The following is a 25049-nucleotide window of genomic DNA, read 5'->3' on the forward strand; positions in this document are numbered from 1 at the left end:
TTTTCGGTATCCACAGGGATCTGAGAACAGATGCCTCATGGATACTGAGGCCCCACCTGTATTTTTAATTTCCACAATCTGAAAACATTTTTCTTTAGGAGTTTCCTTTTCTCATACAGGATAGGCAGAATACTCCTCTGTCAGTAAGTCAACTGTGTATTGTAAGGCAGTATGGCCACAGTTCCCGAGCTTTACACAGGAGGTGGAAACTCCTGAAGTACTTGCTGGGGGTGGCAACAATGGCAATGGCACTTCCACGATCATGCTGTCACCACCACAAAAAAAGAGGTTTTGGATATACCTGGGGGTTGCTATGGCCCTCCAAAGGGTGCAAGGGGTCTGTGCCTCCCACTGCAGGCTTCCCCATGCCTCAGAACAGCTCCCTGAGTTGACTGCAGTCTACTTCCTATTTTGCAACAAATACTGGGTTGGAATCAGTTCAGGGAGATGTTCTGAGGCACGGGGAGGCCGCAGACCATAGCAACCCTCAGGTATGTCCCCAAGCCCTTTTTCTTTGTGGTGGCGATGCAATTGTGGAAGTGCCATTGCCACCTCTGTGACGTTGCCACCTTGTGCCCCGTGGGGGGTAGCAACAATTTCTCTTTGGCTTGGTCATCGTGACACTCCCGTTTGGGAACTGCTGCAGTATAGGATACTATGCTGGTGGCTGAAGCACCTCTAGTAATTGGCTAAGCTAGCTCCCTGCCACAGAAAAACAAAGATCCCTGGGTGCTACTGGCTAAGATAAGAAACTATTCGAGGCTGGGCAGACAAAAAGGCCTTGGTTTTTTAAAACAGCAACAAATCACCCATCAACAGTTTCAGGAAGATGGAAGCAAATCAAGGAAACAAATGCCCTAGCATCATGCTGTGGGGACAGACAGAATGATTTCTCTAGCACTTATTGTATACAAGTTTGCTCTTTGATCTGATTTTTAGCACAATCAGTTAATGCACATGAAAACTGAGCCAAGAGGGTGTTCTGGAATGGTGATTCCATCAAAGAGCCTAGTCGGTGGTGTATTGACTGTGGGTATCTAAATTCAATTCCCTAATCAGCGCCTAAACTCAGTGATTAGATTACTTTCTCTTAGTCTAAGCCCTCCATCTAGTAATTTTTTCCCCTTTTATTAGTGAATAATCTAAAAAAATTTACAGTACTAGGTTAGGCTAAGAGAAAGTAATCTGCCAAAGGCTATGCAGCGTGTTTAGGGGCTGAGTAGGAATTGAGTTGAGATAGAAAATGCGATGTAGAACTGACTCTACCATTCTAACAACACTAATACAGTGCTATGTACATATACTTAGGAGTAAGCCCCACTGGGTTCAATGGGACTTGCTCCCAGGTACATTTGTATAGGGTGTATCCTAAAGCAATTACACAGGCCTACAAAACCGAGGGTCAGAAAAGTTTTTCCCAAACTTTATGGTGGTTTGATATGAATTTGGGGTGCCGATTCAAAAAATGGCCTTTTTGCCCTATCATGCCTAGTTTTGGAGATATAATGTAGCCTCATTAGTGAATGGTTCAAGCAGCTTCCACATGAGTTAGCCATGGTGTAGGCTTCCTTATGAGGAAGCTGCCTGAACCATTCACTAATGAGGCTATGCTATATCTCCAAAACTAGACATGATAGGGCAAAACGGATGCCATTTTAGAATCAGCACCCCAGATATACCCAGGAATTGGTATAACGTTTAAGGAAGCAAAATGTGTGTTGGCATGTGTTCAGTGAACAACTTCCCTCAACATCCCATTTGTTTTCCTTGTAATATCTGACTTTATAAAATTAATCTATTGCTACTTGGCATTAATGGGAAATCTGTAATATTCAATTTATGAGGAGTGAAATGCCCTCTTACAAAATAATCCAAGTTTTCTCTAGTTTATTTTTTTTATTTACAGTATTTTTATCCTGCTTTTCTCCCCATAGAGGGACTCTGTTTTGTGAACTGCCTTAAATTTATCTCCAGCTATGAGAATATACGGTTCATCTTGGATTTTTTTTTTGAGGGGGGTGGGTGGGCTGAGATTTCTAGACTTAGTGCTACATGCTCATTTCCCACGTCTCTAAGCAGTGAGAAGTGCCAGGGTGCAGTGCAATTTGGTGTCTCTGTGAATCTGTTCTGGTATGGTGTCTTTTAACATTGGCTTTGTTTACAAACATACAATTTGAACACTAGATGGAGGCCGATAACCAAATGCTCCTTACAAACAGTAACAGGCTAGATCAGTTTCCCAGGAGCAACCTTGCACCCAAGATATTGTTATTGGGTAGCTCTCCCTCTTTGTTTCCATTGCTGTAATTGCTACAATCAAATCTGCCTGTCCTTAACTCCAAGCCCTTAGCAAAACTTCTTTTTGTCTTTTTATCAGCTATTCAAGGGACAGGAGAATGAGTGACCTTGCAATCTTATCTCAGCCCTGTGGCAGATGGTGGAAGAGTGCAATTCATAGGCATTCTAGAGGAGCCTCCTTCTAGGAAAGTTTCCTGTTTAGTCTCCTTGGAGCAACCTGGGTCTTTGACACCTCTATGGGGCTTTTCTCTGAATTGCCACCAGCCACTACTCTGTCTGTAAAAAAAGCAGTTAGGTCAGCTAATACTGTATGCATAATCCCAAACCCCATTACCTAATCTTCATAAGAACCACTCCAGAATATGGAGATCCAGCCATTTTTTCTTTACTTCTTCTAAGCAACCCCAAATGTCTGTATATTGAAACTATCTAATACCTTCCAGGGGTTGATTCAAGATGGCAGAAAACATGCTGAACTCCATTTTTAGATTTTAAAAACTGCAGCTTACAGGGCTCCTCTAACATCATCATCCCCCTTACCCCTTTCTTTTTGCTTATCTGCCTATGAAGAATTCTGCAGAATTTGAAAACTCCACTTTTTTACTTTGTTGATTTAGGTTGGTCCTAAATAAAGTGTTCTGACCTTGGATTGTGAATGTTTCTTCTTACAATATATCAACACAGCACCTATGCTTGTATATCTAGTGAAATAGGTGTTTGGGGGAGGAAAGGGGTGGCTTACAAGGTTGTTTTGAACAGGGCAACTTTCTTATTAAAACAAGATCATGGATCTATAGGGCAAGGAAGGTTTTTTTTTAATGTTATGGCTTGTCTCTGACCCTCTGAATGTGGCAGCTGCGTGTCTTGTATTAGCAGCAATCAGTAGCAGAAGCCATTTAACACAATCAACTGTTGTAGGATAAGGACTTCAGAACTCTCTGATTTTTGTTTAAAAGGTAAAGTGAGATGAGTATTCCAGTGGCCATGGATAAGATCAAGGATCTTGACATGCCTCTCTTTTTCACAAACACAAATGGAAATGGGGGTGGGGGAGTTCTTCAAGGGTACAGGTACTCTCTGTATTGCTGGACTCAAACTGCTCTGTAAGTAGCAACAAGCTGCTCCATTCTTAGCCTTTGGATCTATGCCTACCAGAGAATGGCAAATCCTGTTACCTGTTCACAGGGCTTTTTTTTCTAATGGAATGCGGGGGGGGGGAGTTCCGGCACCTTTTTGCAGGGGCCCCTCCCCTTTGGAGGCATTCCAGGAGGGGGGGAGCAAAACAGAGGCAGAGTAGACAGGCACAGGATTGGACTCTAAGGCTGCCATCCTATCCACAGTAAGCCCCATTCACTAAAGTGGACTTCTGAGTAGACATGCATAGGATTGGACTCTTAGGCTGCAATCCTAGGCACTTTCCTGGGAGTTAGCTCCATTGACTAGAACAAGACTTACTTCAGAGTAGACATATCTAGGATTGGTCTCTTAATCCTGGCAGAGATATATATCTGCACCCGTTTTCACATGCTAAGGGCAGGTGAAAAGGGATTCTACGTGTGTACAACATGCTGTCCAGCCTTGTCAGAGATCTTCCTTGTCCTTCCCCCACAAGCATGCCCTCCGCCAGCCAGCGTTTGCAGCTCCTCTCCAGCAATGCACAGCACAGGGCAGGGTAGCAGAGAACATGCAATTGCATGCCAAGTGCCTTCCCAAAGACACAGAGTATTCTAATACCTGAATTAAACCATATTTAATTGCTTGTTTGCAAATGTAGCTGTTTCTATGTGCACCTAAGGACCCCTCTCATGTAAGAATTCCTTTTTTGTTCTTACTCCCACAGTTGCTTAGAGTAATTTTACTACATGGAACTCATGTAAGCCATTTTTCGGAATCCATTCACTGCTTCCTCTCCTCGAAGTAGTGCCACACTAGATACTACACGCTACAAGTGCACCTGTACAGTATTTTTCCCCATGTGTAGAAAAAGTAGCTAGGGGGAAGGGGATGTAGAGATTGACAGTCCAATCCTATGCATGTCTACTCAGAAGTAAGTTCATCTTTAGGGGGGAAGCACATAAAAATATTTTATTTCTCCAATAAAAAATGGTTTATAAATAAATAAATAAAAGATTAACAAGTTGTGAGTTCCTGCACCTTTTTTTTTCACAAAAAAGCACTGCCTGTTCATATTTCACCTTTCCTAGCTCTACAGAGCATACCTGCCTGTTTGGATGGAGCAGCTGTTCAGCACTGACTTCAGTAAGAACATAAGAACAGCCCCACTGGATCAGGCCATAGGCCCATCTAGTCCAGCCTCCTGTATCTCACAGGAGATACAGGCCCACCAAATGCCCCACAGGCCCACCAGCTTCCTGTATCTCACAGGAGATACAGGCCCACCAAATGCCCCAGGGAGCACTCCAGACAACAAGAGACCTGCATCCTGGTGCCCTCCCTTGCATCTGGCATTCTGACATAGCCCATTTCTAAAATCAGGAGGCTGCACATACACAACCTCCTGATTGAAGGTCAAGTGAGTGAAGGAGGCCTGGCTTGAAAAGAGAGTAGAAAGCAAACCCTCTAAAATCAATACATTTGTCCCCTCATCTTGATAATGCTGAACATTTGCATGATGCTTTCTGAGTGTGTAAAATGCTTCACACAGATGCTGTAGTCCTTATAATTCTCCTAATAAGGAGAATCTGCATGCTCATAAAGAAATAAATAAACTCGGTATTTATATACCACCTTTCTGGTCACTGGATTACTCCTCTGACTTTATTCAAGGAGGTTTACATAGGCAGGCATATCCAAATCCCTCAGGGGGATTTTTACAATTTTAGGGGTTCTTTCTTTCAAGAACCAGCAACATTTCAGAATGGATCTTCCTGGTTTGGTCTCACTTCTGGCCTCCAGTTCTCCCATGCAGGCTGACAGCAGCTCGTCTCTCACATGGAGGCAGCCAAGACACTTCTTGCTCACACCAAGAGCAGGTGGAATCACTCAGCTGGGCTTGTCAGCAGCTTCAAGGTCTCGCCATTCTCAGCCGTTTAGGGAGTTGGCGCCCTTCTGATGTTTATCTTCGGGCTAATGGAGGCTGTACCCTCTAGACCAGACCTCCTGCCTATATAAGATGCACTGCAGAGCTAAGGAGGGTGCCCTGTATAACACTTATTGCCATCTTTATTAACAACAGGCAGTCATCATAATGATAACATGTGACTGTTTACATCACTTAGAGGTGGTAAAGGAAGTGTAGTCCTGCTCAGGTTCTTAGTAATTGTGCTAAAACAGTTTTCACTAGTGCCAGGTTTCATGGTAACTCTGTTCTGTCTAATAAGTATACAGTATTTTGTTACAGTGAACAGTACTGGGAAGGCAGAAAGGGGGAGGGGAGGGGTGGGGTGGGTGGATAGGGTCCTGGGTAAGGGATACAGGATTGATAGGGGGGTCATCTATCTATCTATCTATCTATCTATCTATCTATCTATCTGGGTTGTGCATGAAAAATGGTTGAACCCACTGATTTGACTTAGGAGTAGCTAAGAGCACAATCCTATGCTTGTCTACTCAGAAGTCAGTCCCATTGCATTCCATAGGGCTTACTCCCAGGAAAGTGTGGCCAGGACTGGGCTCTGTGTACATGGGACACGCAGGTACGTTCGGGGGCGGGGAAGCAAGGGAAAGGTGGGTCCGCCTAGTCATGGGCTGGCCTTTGCAGGGGCGGAGTAGGAAAGTTTCCTGTAGCGGAAATCGAGTGCTGGCAGGGACTCTCGCTCGAACAAGGCGGCTGAAGTTGTTTCCTGCGCGTGGGGAGGCTGCTCAGAGGATACCTGGAGCCTGTCAAGGGGGAAGGAGGAGAGACATGGGCTGAACTGCCCGGCTCTGTCCTGGGGCGACTCCCTCCAGAGCCACAGCAGGAGCAGCGGCCCGGAGCTTGCCTTGGCGCGCCCCAAGCGCCCTCGTGCCGCGAACGACGAGGCTGGGCGATCGGACACCGGAGCCGGGCGAAGCCTCCTCCCGCGCAGGCTGGCGCCGGACGCTTCCTGAGCCGGCCGGCCGGCCGCGCAGAGAGAGGCGCTGCGATGGGCTTCTGCTGCCTGCTGCTCCCGTCGCTGCTGCTGCTGCTGCTGACGGGTCCCCCGCAGGTGAGTGGCTGAGACAAGAGGGGCCACTCCGGCTGGCCAGCCCGGGGAATTCCATGCCTGGCTGGCTGCCTGCCTGCCAGCGCGCCAGGCCTCTGATGTTCTCCTCGTCTCTTGCGCTCCACGAAAACTCCGCTCCGGAGCCGTCCGGCTTGCTGGTGACACATTCCTGTCGCCTTCCGGACGCGTTTTGTGAAGCGCGGGCCAAGGTCCTAGAGGGCTTATTCCGGGGGTGTGACTTTGCTTTGATTCTGGGGAGGGGGCAGAGGGGTCCCCTGAACCCATTGCTGCCCACCCCACAAGTGCACACACTTGATCCCTTGCCAGATGCAAGGGAGGCACCAGGATGCACCTCCCTTGTTGTCTTGTGTGGTCCCAGAGGTGGGCCACTGAGATACAGGCAAGTGGACTAGATGGGCCCTGGAGGCTGGACCTGATCCAGCAGGGCTCTTCTTAGGATCTCTGTTGTGTACATGCAACCTTGGGCAGAAATGGCTTAACTACTCCTTTAGGGCCTGAACCTACTGTGGCAGAGCCACCACATCCTAGTCCATGGGAAAGCACTGCAGTTGCTCTGCCTCCTTACACCCAAGGAGGCTGTCCTTGCACCAGCTTTCTTGGGTGTAAGGAGAGTCTTCTCAGGTATAAAGCAGGCAGGGCAGGCGTGGTACTTTTCCCACAGACTGCAATGGAGTGATCCTGCGTCACCTGCACCCTGGCATGTGCTGCATCCTGTGGTGGGAAGGCAGTCACAGAGGTCTCCTCAAGGTAAGGGAATGTTTACTCATTTACCCTAGGGCTGTATTGTGGCTGCATCAGCACTGGAAAGTTGGATAGGATCAAGCCTTTAGAAGGCTACAAGGTGGGATCATAATTTGGCTCAAACTGGTGAGTTTGAGTGGGTAAGTGGTGGATGGGTAAGGCTTGGGGGGTTAATACTTTCTCCTCTAGACACTCAGGGTATGTGAATGATTTGTCAGAGAAAAACTGTAACCTTCCATCTTGTCGTCTTGGCTGCTTATCTTGCTTTGCCTTTGAGGAGGATCGCTGGTTGGCATGCCCAGAATTGTCCTCAATGGCATTAGATCAGCCTTACAACAGAAGCTCTTCTGCTTCCTCTGGAGGCACAGAGGAAACACAGGGCATTTTTAAAAATCCAACAGTTTCTAGTCAAACAGGGTTTTTAGACAGTGTAATCCTAGGTTGACCCAAGGCAAAAGTAGGATGGGTGGCACACCATAAGCACCCCTCTTTTAGACCTTTTCAAAACTATTGTCCCCAGTAAACCTTATTCTGAAAATGAGTAAATATAAATTAGTTTTGGTCTTAATTTTCAAAGCTATTTCAAAAATGTGCAAATTAAACTAATGTAAAACAAAAGCTACGTGTACAGTATTCCAAACAATTCTATATTAACTGTTTGTGAGTTCAGGCGAAGAGACTTCTGTGGTTCGAGGCTTTGACCTACCCATTTGTGATACACGTGTATTTTTTCTCTTCATCTGTAAGTTCTAAAGTTCAGAATGTAAGCCTTTCTACTTGATAGTAGCTGCTGCTCTGGACCCAGTGTTCCATTTCTAGGCTAAGAGGTGTAGCTTTATTTTGCTACATAAACTGCTTTGTGAACTACTTCTTGTTGAAAAGTGGTGTGGGTCTATTCTTAATGACATAAGGCTGTGTAGAAGCTGTACTTTTGTTCCTTAGGCCTAGACCAAATGTGCAAAAATCCACATAGAAATGAATATTTCCCACTAAATAACTGTATGTTTGGCTATAAAACCAGCATGAGTGTCCTTATTCTTGAGAGATCCATTGATTTTTTTTGCCACAGGTTATCTAAATACCATGTTCCTGTTTTTTCACCTTTTAATCCATGAGTTTGGAGCCTTCCATTTGGCTTTTTGAACATTTGGGTTTTGAGCCCTTGGAAGAGTTGAGACAGTGCCCTTGACCGGCTCCCTTCAGAGATTTCCTTTGCCACAGCTTGTGCTCTCCTTGTTTTCAGCTTTAAAGGGCAGCTGTCTCTCCTGCTTGCTCTGTTTGCTCTGCAAATTGCAGAGACAGCAGTGAAAGTGGGTTTTGCTTGATCTTCTGCTTGGGGGGGAGGAGGAAGGGAAGCCAACAGTGCTTGGATCTTCATCCTCCTAGAGAGGGGAGGTGCTATCTCTTTTCCTTACTCTTCAATAGGCATACATAAGGTAAATCCGATTGTGTTCAATGGGGCTTACTCCCAGGAAAGTGTCACAGATTGTCCTGTAAACTACTGCTTCTGTTGCATTCAAAGTACCTGCATTAAACCTTGGGCTTTCTTCTGTTGAGCAATTCTTTTTTCTTCCCAGTCTACTCAGTTTCCTGTAAAAGAGAGCCCTCCTCCAAATCATGACTAAAACAGGGTGTGTATGTGTGTGCGCACGCAAGTGTACTTTGCTCTCTCACATGGTGCTTCCATTTGGTTTCTCCTGAGAGATTCACTTCCTGATATTTTTCATGTGCCATGACAATAGAGGGGTGTGTGTACATTTCAGTCAGAGCAACAGCCTTTGCAGCGGCTTGCTAGGCCCAAAACGGAAGCGTGTCTCTCACACTCATGTGTGCTTGCTGAGGAGAGCTGCAGTTCAGTGCAAACGGGGCTGCCACAATCTTTTTCTTTCCTTCATTCCAAAGGGAACACATGGAGGTTTTCTCATTCCTTCTTCCTGCCTGATACTCCAACCAATTCACAGAAAAAGAGAAGGATATGGCCCTTTTTTTTTCCTCCTCAGGCAGGGAAAGGGGCTTTCGGACACTTCTATGCATGCCTACCAAGAAGTAATCAGGGGAAATAAACAGCACATGAATCCAAATCCTTCTGTCAGTGGGAAGAGGAGGATTTTTACTGCCTTCAGAAGGGCAAACCCTCAGGTGGAAGGAAGCTCCCACTCCTTCTGGCTGCCAAGTGCTGCTCAGGTACATGCATACACAGGAAGTGTGCTGAAGGATGATTGGCCGGTCAAGAGACGGGACTATGGTGGCTTTGCCACAAGGAAAGCCCTGGATTTCAGTGTGTGGTTGCAAATCCCATGTGGGTTGAAACTCACAGCTGTGTTTTCTTACAAGATAGCTGCATGTTTGGTCTGGGCCTTCATCTCTTATGTGTGTGAGTGGAATGGTAGTGGAGGGAATGGCCCCTGTGGCTGTTTGCAATGAAGATGGGAGTATTTTGTAAACAGAAAGACATGTCATATGCTTTATAAATAAGTGAATTTGCATGCCCCTCATATTTGATGGGTGTGTGAGTGAAGTTAGTAACTTCTGATCTAATTCAAGTCTTTATATTGAATTGTAGTAAAGTTATTAAATTATTAAATTGTTGTTGGCATCCTTCAGTCTCGGAAGATTATGGTATCGCGCTCTGAATGGTGGTTCTGGAACAGTGCCCTCTCTGTTCAGCGAAGCCTGGGTAAAGTAGATATGGAGGATAGACTCTTTCCCATGCAGCAAATCCTCCCTCTCCACGTCGCTGGAATGGTCCAATGGAAAGGCAGAAGCCAATACGGTTGGTTCCAGCGGCGTCGCAGGAGTTGCCAGAATGTGACTGTGTTCAGCCATGAACTGCCTCAGGGACTCCGGCTCCGGATTTTGCCTCTAGGTTGACTCCTGAAGCCTTTTCCATAACTGGATGTAGCCACAAGGCAGTGGAGGTTTGGGATCAGAGTTTTCCTTCTCTCAGATGAGCTGCCTTCCCAGGCTAATGAGTCCCATCTACCCGGTGGCTGTTTAGTTGCCTTTTACGACAAGTACAGCCAAACTGAGGGCCTATTCTTATCCCCCAGCCCCCAGGGGTTAAATTATTAAATTAAGTAAATAATTACTTGTACACATATGGTGCTCTCCAAGCAGTGAGGTCCCTGCCCCAATGGGGTCACAAGCTAAAGTTGTTATAATTAGGGAGCATGCGAGAGAGAAGTGGGGATAAACTGGGGGAAGAAGTAGGGTCTAGTAGGAAGGGTCTTGATGGAGTTGCACTCATTTTTAGTGGCAACTCTAGAACCCTTTTGCCTCCTTGGAAGCCTAGTTAGAACCTGAAAGACCAGTTAAAGAAACGCAATAGGTTCTGGGGTTGAGGCCAGGCCTCGATTAGGCCGCAACTGGAGCCACTTCTTCAAAGTGGTAATTGGCTGATACCCTTCTGGACCGTGCTCATGAAACTCCCTGCACCCCTAATATACTTGCAGCCTAAAATTATCTACAAATTGTATTTATTTAAATAAATGTAGCGGAAAGAAAACTAGCCATGACTAAGATCCTGATTCAGTGTTGCCAGTGCCGGCCCTCTGCTGACGTTGAGTGTTGCGAATGTGCTGAAAGGCATGCCTGCCACACTTGCCGCTAGATCAGTGCTGGCTTAGCACTAGCCCTCACTGGGCCAGAGCTGGCCAGAGGCCTGTCACTTACTGACTAGAGCTTGTCCTGATGATTACATGATTACAATGGTGGGGGGAACCACCTTCTGAAGCATTTGTTTAAGCTCCACGTTCATCTGATTGAGACCATTCTGATGGCCTTGCATTCTCCTTTGCCTGATCTTAGATAACAACTGAGGCACAGTTGTCTACTCATGAGTAAACATGCACCTGTGGCTCACTTTTGCTTTCCTTAGGGTTCAGTACAATTTCCTTGTTAGATTGGATGGGGGACTTGCTTCTCACAAGTTTGTTGGGGCCTGTGTTCACTGGATCAGGACCACTCTGGTGGCGTTGCATTCCCCTTGGCCTGCCCTTTGATATCCAGATAGAATGGAAGACCAAGTGCCTATACCAGTGGTACTCAAACTTTTCCGGCCAGTGGCTCCCTTGACCCTCGTGGCTGTTGGCCATGACTCCTCATAATAATAATAGGTATTTATATACTGCCTTTCTTGGTCTTTATTCAAGACTTTATTCAAGGCGGTTTACATAGGCAGGCTTTATTAAACCCTTATTAAATAGGGATTTTTACAATTTCAAAGAAGGTTCTTTCTTTCAAGAACGACTACATTCAAGGTGTTTCATTCCAATCTGGCTTCACATTCTGGCCTCCATCCTCCCACGCTCAGAGCAGATGGAATTGCTCGGCTTCAGCTTGTCAGCTGCTCCAGGTGGCCTCGAACTGGCAACCTTGTGGATGTTATCTTCAGGCAGACGGAGGCTCTACCCTCTAGACCAGACCTCCTGCCCTCCTCATCATGTTCTTGGGGGCTGGAAGTGACATCATTAAACAGGAAGTGGCCAGAAATATTTACTATATTAAATATAATATTATAATATATTATAATATAATAAATATTAAATATGCATTACCTATATTTATATTAATTATATTAATCATCATTAATAATTAACTGGGTAGATGGGACTCGTTAGCCTGGAAAGGCAGCTCATCTGAGAGAAGGAAAACTCTGTTCCTAAACCTCCACTGCCTTGTGGCTATATCCAGTTATGAAAAAGGCTTCAGGAATCAACCTCGAGGTAAAATCCGGAGCCGGAGTCGCTGAGGCAGTTCGCGGCTGTACACAGTCACGCTCTGGCAACTCCTGCGACGCCGCTGGAACCAACTGTATTGGCTTCTGCCTTTCCATTGGACCATTTCAGCAACGTGGAGACGGGGGATTTGCTGCATGGGTAACAGCCTATCCTCCATACCTACTTTACCCAGGCTTCATGCACTGGAGAGGACACTGTTCCAGAACCACCATTCAGAGCGCGATACCATAGTCTTCCGAGACTGAAGGATGCCAACATGGATGGAATCATCATTAATTAAATGCAGATCTTAAAAATATATTATTAATACACAGCAATATACATGCTTTATAAATGATCAGCTGCTGATGGAGACAGGATGCTGGAGTAGGTAGATTGTGTCTGGTCCAGGAGGATTCATTTCTTTAAACTTTGTAAGCATACCAATAGAATTGTTTTATCAAATGAACTTTGTGAACAACCAGTCTGACCAACATTACACACACACACCCCTGTGGACCCCAATCCAATTAGTCATTTCTCCCATTCTCCTTGGATAGGATTGAACCCTTTATTAATTGAATTAAATTAAATTTTTCCAGCAGCTGGTGGGGAAAACAAAAATAGACCATGAAAATATATCAGAGCTGATAAGGGTTTGGTTAGGCAGCTGATTTGTCTCCTATACTAGGAGATGCACAGCTCAAGCCTATGCATGCCAATTCAGAAGTAAGTCCCATTAGAGTCAACTACTCCCAGGAAGTGTGGATAGGATTGGGCTGGCAATCACTTCCTCAATGGCTGATAAGTATTCCCTTCAAATAGCAAGATTCATCACTTTAAAAATACAGCCTTTTCTTTTCAGTCAAACAACAAGATTAATAAATCACTTTAAAAACAGTACCCTTTTCTGCTCCTAGCCAAGGAAAGTGTGTGCTTTTCTCTCTTGCCCCCCCCCCCTTGCCAACTGCATGGAAGCAACTTTAAGACCCCTGGGACTGGTAAAATAGGAAGCGTTTTATTTGGGGAGGGGAGGAAAGCAGGAAGGTTTGGAGATCCAAAGGGGGGAGTGGAAGAGGAAGGGGGTTGAAAAGAGAGATTTCACTTTGATGAGAAGGGATCCCAGGCTGGGAACTAGGAACCAACCAGACAAGGATCAGCGAGGGTTAAGGACTGCAAGCTAAGCATGCTCGGTACTTCCCAGATGGGGGTTGGCATCGAAGAGCTTTGGCAACAACATGCAGCGAACACAGAAGGTGGCAGCCTCAGAGCCCAGGGAGAAGAGGGTGGGGCCGCAGCAGCCACTCTCACAGCTGAGCAACTCCCATTTCTTCTGCTTTAAAAAAAGTGCAGATGATGGGCAGAAGACAGCTCGTATTCTGTCCAGGGGTATGACTGTATCCCTGGGAGAGGACATTCCACGCCTCCCCTTTGAGTTCCTGGCGCCTCCCTAAAGAGCCGTGCCACACAGTTTGAATAACACTGGCCTATACCTTTAACCAGTGTATAGAAGAGAGAATTTTAGCAGGTGCAGTTCAGCATGGGAGGGTTTAAAAAGCTGCACTTGCCAAAACTCCTGCTTTTATACACTGGTTAAAGGTATAGGCGTTGTGTCCTCCATTTTATCTGGTCACCCTGTTTGATGTGGACCAAGCCATGTTCACCTATTCATAAATGCACATATTCTGCTCTGCTTCAGTTTCCATAGAGCTCAGTACATTTTCCTTGTTGGCTATCAGTTTGTCAGTTTCATGACTCACCCAAAATCAGGTTACAACCCACAATTTGAGAACAGCTTCTCTAAGGTATATGCATTGTTGAAAGTGTTTTCTGTTTCATTTGGCTATTGAGTGCCTTGGATTCTTCTTTTTCTGTGATTTGTCACAGGGCAGAGTAAAAGTGGCCTGGTAGGCTATTTGTGCTATGTTTTACAGAAATTTGTATTTCCCACTGTGATATAATTCCTTTAACTTGTCATTGATGATGTTTTTGTAGTTAAGCATCCTTTAGTTTTTCTCTGCAGTGTCCTAATAATTGCTTGCTTAGCTTCTGTTCATTGTTGCTTAAAGGCACAAAAGTGGTGCCAGAAAAAAAGGTGGCAGCCTGGATGCAAATTTCTGACTCTGGAGACATGGTCAGGGAAACTAGGGAAGGAAGCTGGTGGCTTTTTAGAACTAATTTTATTAAGGTTACTAGTCCCAATGTATATTTATTAGCCTATCTGTTTACATATACATTGCCTGAAGGTGGACATTTTTTTTTATAATGCTTTTTCACTTGAGCTTTATTTACACTTCCTTTCAGCAAGCTCAAAGAAAACTGTTGAAATACAAAAGTAATTTTTTCAGTCACCGAAGTGTCATCTGAGAAGAGTGTTCACATCATCCTAATTTGAGTTTGTGGCAACACAAATGCTTTTAGGAAGATGATTTTAACACACACACAATACTATCTCACAAAGCAGAAACTTTTTGTTAGTGTAGGCACTGAGACTGAGCATTATCTATTCAGATACCACCAAATTCATGGGCATATTTATACAGAATACTTAAAGGATGGATTGAACCAGATGGTTTGCCTATGACATTCTAAGTTGCTCATCCCCTGAAAAAAACAGTTTTGCCTGACCCACAGGTATACGCATTTGATCCCTGTTGCGCATATACAACATTGGGCAGAAATGGCTTAAGTACCTGAGGAAGCCTGGTCTATGCACACAGCAGAATGAGGTGACAAAATTCAGGGTGGTGTTAGCATGGACTGTACCATTTCAGACAAGGGAATTCACGTTTTTTAATACTCTCAGATGGAAAATATCTCTACCAATAGAAAAATAGCACAGCAGGAAACAGTTAAAGATCAAATCTCTTCCCAAAATGTTCTCCTTCCTGCAAACAAAAGCCTAACAATGGCAACTTATATGGTTTAAGTAGTTGTCACCTTATTATACTGCATGTGCAGACAAGGCCCACAAGGACTTATGCTAACAGATTATAAAATGATGCATAGTGAGCAGAGAGAGTTGATGTCTTCCCTTAACACAATAACAGGCATTATTCAGTGAGTTGATGGGCTTTTCCTGGGCAAAACAAAGCAAAAGGAAATAATTTATTCTTGGCATGTAATTTGCAGGCTCAGAGGAAATGCTGAATGCCCTTCCATTCAGATTCAGTTCTCCTGCTGAATCTTGCAGGTTTGCTTAGCTTAGCAGGTCTGGCCTAGTAAACGGCCTAAATGAGAACCACCTAGGAATCATTTATGTGAGGTGGTCTCTGTTTTAAGGAACTTAAAGCTAGTGGTAAACTTTTAATCTCCCTCAAAGCGCAGCGGGTAAGAGTGAGCTACACCAATCTGGTCCCAACTACATTTACTTGGAATCTTTAATTTTATTGATTTAAATAAACTTCAGGCCCAAGTCTAGGGTTCAATCCTGAGCACAAACTAATGAGATTTAATTGCAAAGTAAATGTTTTTACTAGGAAACAAGTCAGATTGCCTCTGATTGGTCCCTGCCCTGTGCATTTTTGCCTCTCATTTATTTGCCTCTATAGTTTTAGTCACTGGGGGAGGGAGGTGAGGGAAGACCATGTGTCCCTGCATTTGTTTGCCTTCCTCCCCCCCACCCCCGGTTTGGAAACACTTCTGGATCCCCTGCTCTGTGCATTTTTGCCCCTCGTTTATTTGGCTCTGTAGTTCTGGTCACTGGGGGAGGGAGGTGAGTGGAGAGCCATGTGTCTCTGAGATTGTTTGCCTTCCTCCTGTGTCCCCATGGTGGGGACGACGACACAGGAGGAGTCCCTTTTCTACCTCCCTGTGGCTCTATTTCCCTGGCAGCTGTCCCTCTGCTTACCAGAGAGCAGAGCCTAGGGGAGGGGGGTAAAAGGGGTAATTTATGCCTAGGCCCAGGGTCAAAAAGGGGGCCCAGGAGCCAAAGGAAGAGCCCAGAAATTTCCTGGGATCTTGCATTTTCTTATCTACTCAGGCTTGTTGCCTGCATGGGATGCTAGGGACGCTACCACAAACATGCGACTGCAGCTACTGGCAAACCATATATGCTGGGCCAAGGAAGGCATACACAACATTCCTTAACACAATGGGAGGAAACTGGCCTGCTACTGTAGCTCTTTGGCTTGTGGATCTGCTTGCCATGAAGGAGTGTATAGCTGCTGCAGAAGCAAGTTTTGGTACTCACAGGACATTTTCCATTCTAGTGTTAGTCTAAATATGATGATGCTCATTTTCTACATGATTTTCTATATTTAAAAGATTTTAGGGGGACTTAGGAGTGTGTTTGGTTTTCTGAATTACTGTATCTAGCTGCCGATGCCACAGGGGTGGGTGCACCTGGGCTCCAAAGACTTTTCCAGCTGTATCTGCCCTCCTCCCACCCTGCTTCATCCCTCTGTCTGCTCACCTGTCACCACCCTCCCCTGCTGTTTCACCCTTCCCCCTTTGCAAAGGGGCCCAAAAGAAACTTTCTACCCCTTGATAAAATTCCTCTCAGAGGCCCTGCCAGAGAGGCTCTCCCTGTCCTACCCAGTCTCAAAGCAGGCAGCAGAAGAGAGAGAGAGTCTCTCTCAGGCCTGGAGATTTTCCTCCCTCCTCCCCAGCCCTCCAATTGCCTGGCTCCCCCTTTTGAGCCTGAAACCTCTCAGACATTGGAGGGAAAATCCTCCACAGCAAACACAATTGTTAACTGTTTCATCACAGAGCCGAGCGCAAGCCAATCTGTCCCTGGGTTTGTTTGCCTCCCCAAATTTAGCCTCATCTAGCTATGTGTCTCATGCCCCCCTAGAAATTGAGAAGCCGCCCATGAATGAAGATTGACTGATCAACCCTTCTCCTGACTTGGTCTCCCTTTTTGAGAATCCTTTCTTGCAATATTGCAGGGTGGAGGAGCAAGGAAAATGACTCCAATTTTTTTAAGTTCTTAGAACCTTTGATGTAATTATATTGCAAGAGCCATGGGTCCAGGGCCAATTGCATCTTAACGGATATAAAGCTTTTTTGCTCCCTGCTATTAGACCTAATTCTAGTGGGCGCCCATCAGCAGGCTTAGCCATACTGGTGGCAGAGCATCTTAAACCCTGCTCCCTAGCCACAACTTCAGGGTGTTATAAGATGCAAGCTTTAATGATATCCTGTGAAGCCATTGATTTATTATGCATTAATGTCTACAGTTCTCAGAGATCCCAGCTCTGGAGTGACCTCTCGACTGGTATAGATGACCTCAAGGGGGACCGTCCTCTAGCTGAAGTTGTTTTGCTGGGCGACCTGAATTCCAGGGTTGGAAACTCTAATCAAATCTATTCTAGAGCATGGATGGTGGATGAAGAAGATTCTTTCCCCTCATTTTGTACATTAGGCAGATGGTCAAAGGATTCTCATTACAATGTTAATGGCTTGGCCCTTGCAAGATTTTCCATTATTTCTAATCTGCTCTGGCTTAATGGGTTAAAGGAGTACCCCAGTGCTGGTGAATTTACATACATGGCCCCTTGTGGGTCAAGCATTGTAGACTATGCTCTAGTGTCCATGCCTTTGAAACCACATGTGAAAGAGTTTGACATCGGGGATCTTGCCATTAGTGATCACTTGCCTCTAATCCTTGTACTTGATCTACCCTCGGGGAGAACGCCAGCACACCCAGGGGTTGAAGTAAACACAGAGAGTAGTGGCAAAATCATGGTGAACAACATCCTTTCTTTAAATTTCCATCAGTTGATTAGAGAGTTGTAATGTCCACAGCAGGCAGAGATCCCACCCCTTGGGGTATGATCAAGGGGGGGGCGCTTACCCTGGCTATGGAGGGTGGTCAGTGGCAGAAAAAAAGGACAGGAGACAGATACAGCTGTTCTACACAGATGGTTTACTTGCATCAGCCGCTTTACATTAATGGGGCCTGTTACGTCACAGGCCACCGTACCTTATGCAGATTCATGCCGTCGTCATCCGATAGGCTCTTTCCCTGACCCTTGCGGTTCCAGGCACCATTCTCCGACTGGTGTCTCTTGGCCAGAGGTAGGGGTTCTCGAGAGCTGCAGCACTGTTTTTCAGGGTCAGACTAGCTGGCCTTAGGAGGACCCCCAATACTTCTGTGCTTGCCCTTGGATCAGCTGGCCACCATTGGGTATAGTTGGCTGCAGGTCCTAGGTCAGGGGGATCCCCTTCCTGGCCTCCTCTCTCCAGGCCTGAAGTAAGCACAATCCCTTTAGGGGCCTGGATCTTTCCAATGAGGCCGGGGTTGCTATCCGCTTTGGCCTTCCCACCCTCCGGAGAGGAGTGACCCCTCTCTAGGCTTCCCAGGCTCCTTATGAAGTCAGCCTTGAGTTTGGCCAGCCCCACCCCTTCTGGCCATGTGTCTGCTTGCTGCTCCCAACTGGCACTAGGCCCTACTCCCAGGTAGGTGTCCTGCCTGGGACCCCAGTCCTGGCAGTACTCAGGCCTTACCCTAGAGGAGGCTCCTACCCCTGAGGAGAGCCCTGCTCCTGAGGAGACCCTAGCCATGGGGCTGGGCCCAGGTGACAGGAGTTAACAAGCATAGATTTATTATCAGCCATTTTGAAGCAGCCTGATCCCTTTGCCCAAATCCAGTCATTTGAAAGCCTAATTGATCACATCCTTAGGACCCTGAGTTCCAACCCTAAGAGGAATACTATACATGGTGTGTCTGATAAAAAGGACTGGTTTGATAAAGAATGCACAGACCTCAAGGCATTGATCAGAGCAACTTATTTGGCCTTCAGAAAGTCTAATGCTCCATGTGAGGCAGTTAAATATTTTTTCTACAAAAAAATATTTAGATAAAAAGCAGAAGTATACCTATGCTCAATAGATCAAGTTGTTGCAAGTAATACAGCAAAAAAATAACAATTTTGGGCCGTGGTATCAGGCTCTCTTAGCTCCAAAATGGATGACCCAGTTGTAATCTCTTCTTCTATGTGGATTAAACATTTTTCAGATTTTCTGATAAGAGCAAATTCGTAGATACCCAACCCAACTTTACTTCTTCTGATCTGCCTATCTGGCCCCCTGTGATGCCCATGGAGATTATACAGATAGCGGATCAATTGAAATCAGGAAAGCTGCCAGACCTGATCAAATACCACCTGAACTCTTAAAATGAGTGGTGAGCTCACTTGCTTGCACCCTTCTTCACAACAATCAATAGAACTGGCTTAGTTCCCAAAGACTGGGTCTCGGTCATCCCAGTTTTTTAAAAGGGCGACCCTAACCTCCCTGCGAATTACCGGCCTATCAGCTTGCTCTCTGTAATAGGCAAAATTTTTGCAGAATACCTAAGTAATAAGCTGTTTACCTGGATCAGCCCTAAGGATATCCTGAGGTCCTGAGCAATCAGGATTTTGTCTGGGCAAATCAACAGTGGATAACTGTTTAATTTTATCTCACCTAGTCCATAAACAGATTAAGAAAGCCAAGGCACGACTCTATGTCTTTCTTGATCTAAGAGCTGCATTTGATTCCATTGATAGAGATCTTCATTGGTCTAAATTAGCCAGCATGGGGATTGATAAAAGACTATTGATATTAATTAAGATCTTATACTCCAACACATCATGTAAAGTCAGATATCCCAGGAGTGGCAGCCTCACACACCCCGTTGCTATAAACGAAGGGGTTAAGCAGGGATGCATTCTGGTTCCCATACTATTTAACCTGTTCCTGAATGATTTAACCCCAGCACTGAAGACAGTGGATTGTCATTGCCCAATACTTGGGTCCTTTCTAGTGCCACTATTACTGTATGTGGATGATGCAGCTTTTATTTCTTGAACAAGAATTGGCTTAAAACATCTACTTAATAAAGCTATAGAGTATTTTACATCCAACAAGTTACAGATGTCTTGCCACAACTCCTCCCTGCTGGGTACCGTGCCCGCTTAAGGCTGGTTAGTTTCCCTTGTTTAACTCACTAGGGCAGCAAGCACACAGCCGAGTCAGGTCCAAGTCCAATAAATGAAGGTTGCCAAATCAGAGTCCAAAGTCAATATGCCGGGTCACAGTCCAAGGTCAGATTCCAGGTAAGCCAGTTAGTCAATGCAAGGTGCCAAATCAGAGTCCAGAAACCATATGCCAGGTCACAGTCCAAGGTCAGATTCCAGGTAAGTAGGTAACCAACCTCTCCTCTCCTTCAAACATTCACTCCTCCTACAACCCACTAAACCTTCCTGCCTCAGGTGCTCCTTATATCCTTTGGTACCTCATTACCTCTAGTGGCTGCAGCTGTCCAGCACACCCTTTACTGGAAACCCAGGCCTTGACTCTTAAAGGGGCCACTGTAGACACCACATTCTACCTCCTCACCACATCTTCTGCAATTCCAATACAACAGATAAACTACTCTAAATCTAAAATCATGGTGTTTGCCAACAATTGGAAACCATTTAAATGGTCATTTATGGGCAACAAAATGGAACAGGTAAAGACATTCAGATATTTAGGCATTAATTTCCACTACAAGCATTCGTGGGTTTCTCATCATAATTCAGTCCTAAATGCATCAAAAATCTCATCCCTTGCAATTTTCTGGTTTTTTTTAGCCAAGGTAACAGATATGTCCTGGCTGCTTTAGAGGTATTCAAGGCTAAGGTACTATCGCAAGTTCTTTATGGCTGTCCAATCTGGCATAAGGCCTTGAATTGTTCAACTGAGAGCATACAGGCCTCCTTCCTGCGGAGGATCTTGGGTTTTCCCAGATGTGTTCCATACTCTGCTATGTGTCTTGAAGTGGGTTTTATCAGACTCAAAATGTTGGCTTGGTTGAGATCAGTAAAATTTTGTCTTGCAATCCTCTTCAATGCTGCCCCGTATGGGCTAATGTACCAGCTTCTGGCTGATCCAGTACTACCTGTGGAGGTTGCGGATACACTCACCAAGCTTAAATCAATAGGACTAGACACAGCAAGTCAGGGTATGATTGGTTTAAGCGAAGCCTACAGGACTATCAAGGAAAGATTGCTCGATATTGAGTGTCAAGAGCTGTTCTGTACAGCTAACACCATTTGCTCCCCTCTCCATCTGCACATCCCAGTCAGTTTTGGGAAGCCAGCTTCTTTATTTTATCATCTGCAGTGCCCGCAGGCTCGCAGAACATTCTCACTTGTGAGATGCAATGCATTTCCATCACCTCTGCTAGCGGGCAGGTTTAGTGGCATCGCCTACTCAGAAAGAAGATGTACCTGTGACAGGAATTGTGTGGAGACATTACATCATTTTTTTTTATTTATTGCCCACTTCATGAGACCCTGCATAAGAACTATCTGGCTCCACTGCTGAACAAAATGCAGGGTTGGGAGGATTCATTTAAATTGCAAACCCTTCTTTCTATAGAGGAAACTGACTCTCTTGACAAGGTTGCCAACTTTGTTTTTGGGATACTGGCAGGATGGAATTCTGGGTCTTCTGCTATATTATGGTGAATGGGGATGGGGTATTGGATGATTATGATTGTTTTAGTTTATTGTTTTGTGTGTGTGTGTGTTCTGGATGTTTGTTTGTTGTTCTGTATTTCCTTTTTCCATGCCAATAAAGGTCTTATGTATGTATGTTTGCCTCCCCTTTGGAAACAGTGTCTCTGGGTTTGTTTGCCTTCCTCCCTCCCTTTGGAAACCGTTTTGGATTCCCTGCTCTGCCCGTTTTGTGCCTCATTAGTTCTGGTCACTGGGGGAGGGAAGTGAGTGGAGAGCAATGTGCCCCGGCATTGTTTGCCTTCCCCCAACCCAGGGACACTGTTTCCAAAAGGGAGGCAAACAAACCCAGGGACAGATTTTCATGACCCGGATACAAGTCATCTGCCTCAAGTTCCCATCCCTGGTTGATACCATAACAGTGGGAGAAATAGCTTGAAAGACCCACTTACAGTTTTCTTGCTCTCCATTGTTGCCCCATAATGTATACTCCATGTTGGCATCCTTCATTCTTGGAAGACTATGGTATCGCACTCTAAATGGTGGTTCTGGAACAGAGTGTCCTCTCCAGTACGTGAAGCCTGGTAGATATGGAGGATAATGTGTGTGTGTGTGTGTATAGATGCTATACTGCTTTCAGCCACTAGATGGGGTGAATAATAAAATCTAATGGAATGATTTTATAATTATTTAACAGCATGAAGGTAGGAAATCGAATTTTGGTGCTTTTTCCCTTGTTACAAGGCAATTAAAAGTGGACCTCAGTATCAGTGGTGAGTCAAATCAGTGGATACTGTGGTCCCACCTGTAAATGGGATAAATTCCACTTAAATCAATGGGATCCCACTATGCGCCATGAATTTAGGCTGAAGGTGTTAGACTGATTGTTAGAGGAAAATCTGGATGAACCTCCATCTCCTGACAGGTTCGAAAACCACAACTTTATATTACTTTGACATCCCCCATGTCTGATTACTGTAATTATTTTGTGTTGCTCAAAAATAGAGCTCCAATATGAAAATTTTGAATTTCTTTGTTTTGGATGGACTGAAGCCTGATGTACCCAGTGCTCGAGAATCTCTGGATAAATGCTTGTTGAGTCTCAGCCCACTTCTGAGTGGCCTGGCACCCAGAGGAGCAGTGGCACCAAAATGGCTGCCATTGCATCCTATCTATGCTGGGCAGCCACTGGTGTCTCCTTGGTAAGGACGCAGGCTCCACAATGGGGCTACTCAAGTCTGTGCTGGCTATTTTGCTGGCACAGAGTTGAGAGTTGTTGTGGCAGGTCAGAAGGCTCGACATGGGATTTAGGATGCAGCTGAGCAGAGCTCCACTGGTCCTTCCCCCTCCCACCTTGGTTTCATGTTGAGCTGCACCTGCCAAAATGCCCTCTTCTAAAGAGAGGTTAAAGGTATATAGGTACTCTGTCTTCCATTGTATCTGGTCACCCTGATTAAGGGAGATATTTGGACACCCTCCCTAGGAAACAGAGGAGTATGTCCAGATTGCTTGTGTCCCTTATTGTTCTTAGTGCTAAACAAGTTGTGTGTTCCTGGATTAGAGCTGTGCAACTGATTAGTGGTTTCAATCCTATTTCTTCCCATTATTTTTTTATTTTATTTATTCACATTTTTATACCGCCCTTCCTCCAAAGAGCTCAGAGCTGTTTACACAGCTGCTCCTCCCCTCCTTCTTGTCCTCACAACAACCCTGTGAGGTAGGTGAGGCTGAGAGAAAGTGACTGGCCCAAGGTCACCCAGGAAGCTTTGTGACTGAGGGGAGATTTGAACCTAGATCATTCAGGTCTAAGTCCACCTCCCAAACCACTACACCATCCTGGCTCTCTCTCCCATTGTCCTGTAACATGGTTTAAGTCCAGTTGTGTACTTTCCCTAAATATATTAGTTGCATTTTGTTGTGTATCCATGCTGATCTGCCTTAGGGGTATAAGTCAGAATGCTAAAAATAGTCGTTTATGTTCTGTGAAACTCATGAGTGTTCTGCCAAATCCCAATCCACTGGGCCTCATGCTCGCTTAAGTCTGATTAGTTTCCCTTGTGAAACTTGCCAGTGCAGCAACCAAAGGTCAGAGTCCAGTTCCAGTCCACAGATTCCAAGTACTCCAGTCCAATCAATGAGAGTTGCCAAATCAGAGTCCAGAGCCAATAAGTTACAGTCCAAGGTCAGGTTCCAGGTAAGTCAGTCAAATCAGTTAGGGTATCCAAGTCAAAGTCCAAGGTCCAATTCCAAAGTCAATAAGCCCAGTCAGCCTCCTCTCCAACCTGCACTCCTTCTACAACCCACACCACTAGTTTCTCCAGTGCTGTTTTTATGCTCTCGGGTTCACTTTAGCCTCTAGTGGCTGCAGCTGTGCAGCACACCTTCAGCTACCACCTGGGCTTTAACCCTGCATTTACTAGAGCAAGGGGCATTGTGGACACCACACCCTATCTCCTTGGTAATATCTTCCGCAATTCCAATACAGTGAGGTATTGGGACTTGCCAGAATTGATGGAGATGGAGGTGCTGTGTAATACAGTTTCTCTTGTGAAGACTCTGGGTGGACTTTGCTCTGGACCTCATTGCCGAATCTTTCCCAGATTCCTCATTCGATGAATATATCAGGGAGGCTAGTGACCTTGGGGCCTTTTTGCCTTTGCGTGTTGTTTGGCTGTCTTGCTTGGGTGATCCCTTCTGTGGGCAAATCCTGCAATGCACTTCCTTTCTGACCACAGCACAGTTGATTAGAGCAGTGTAGTTGGCCCTGCTTTATGGCAGGAGCTTACACTGGACCAGTGATTTTCAACCTTTTTTCATTTCACAGAATACTGACAAGGTGTTAAAATGGTAATGACACAATATACTGCTGGTGGAGGGCTTGTATCTCCTGATGGCCCTACTAATAAATGACCCTCCCCTGAATTCCTTGGAGATCATTCGTGGCACACCACTGGTTGAAAATATGGTTGCATTGATTAGAAAAGCACTGGACTAGACAATTGTAACATCCCAGTAGAATTAGTAAGTTGGCATTATCTTTCAGCACATCAGAGCCTTGTAAACCTTATAAATCAGTCCATGCTGCTTATCCTTGGCAATCATTGCTTATGTGGGAAGTTTCCTCATCAATCTGCATATCCTATAAGATTCATCTTACTGCTTTCTTAAGTACTGTTTAAAAACAGGATGCATTTGTGTATGCACTAGGTCTCAAGTAAGGGGAACCCCTTTTAAAATCTCTGTAATAAACAATATTTTTGTCTAGTCATGTCAGATTTAACATCTGAGTCATTTAATGTCAGTAGGAGACTTCCACGGGAAACACTGTGTAAAACTTATATTTTGTGTTCTAAACTGAAGCAGGGGGAGAATCTAAGTTTATTTCATAAAAGTAAATGTTGAGTTGAGCTCCAGTTGAAGCTTAGCAAAATATTGTTTGTGTTGGTAGTGTCAGCAGGTGGGCTTTAAGAGAACCTTGGGAAGCCTGTTCATTTGAAACCTCTCTCTTTGGACATTCTCTTAGGCTGAATCACCACCATTTCATCCAAACTGTGATGATGGAGAATATGCCTCTTCGGGGATTTGCTGCCTGATGTGCCCTGCTGGTAAGTAATCACATAGCAGTTCTATGTGCAGGAAAGTCTTTTGTGTTGGTTAATACAAAACCTAATCACAAAAGAATCAGTAATAGCACTTAG

The 25049-nt window shown here is 45.2% G+C and overlaps 1 protein-coding gene across 1 annotated transcript in view; it reads left to right on the forward strand.

Moving 5' to 3' along the window:
* Positions 1 to 6362: 6362 nt before the first annotated feature.
* Positions 6363 to 25049, forward strand: part of LOC136661601 (tumor necrosis factor receptor superfamily member 1A-like) — a 40546-nt gene continuing 21859 nt past the window's right edge. Inside the window, exons 1-2 of the mRNA XM_066638921.1 lie at positions 6363 to 6446; positions 24875 to 24956. Of these exons, the coding sequence (XP_066495018.1) occupies positions 6384 to 6446; positions 24875 to 24956 (145 nt within the window). The 5' untranslated portion in view covers positions 6363 to 6383. The remainder of the gene's footprint in view (positions 6447 to 24874; positions 24957 to 25049) is intronic.

The sequence above is a fragment of the Tiliqua scincoides genome, chromosome 1 (genome assembly GCF_035046505.1).
Source record: "Tiliqua scincoides isolate rTilSci1 chromosome 1, rTilSci1.hap2, whole genome shotgun sequence".
NCBI lineage: Eukaryota > Metazoa > Chordata > Lepidosauria > Squamata > Scincidae > Tiliqua > Tiliqua scincoides.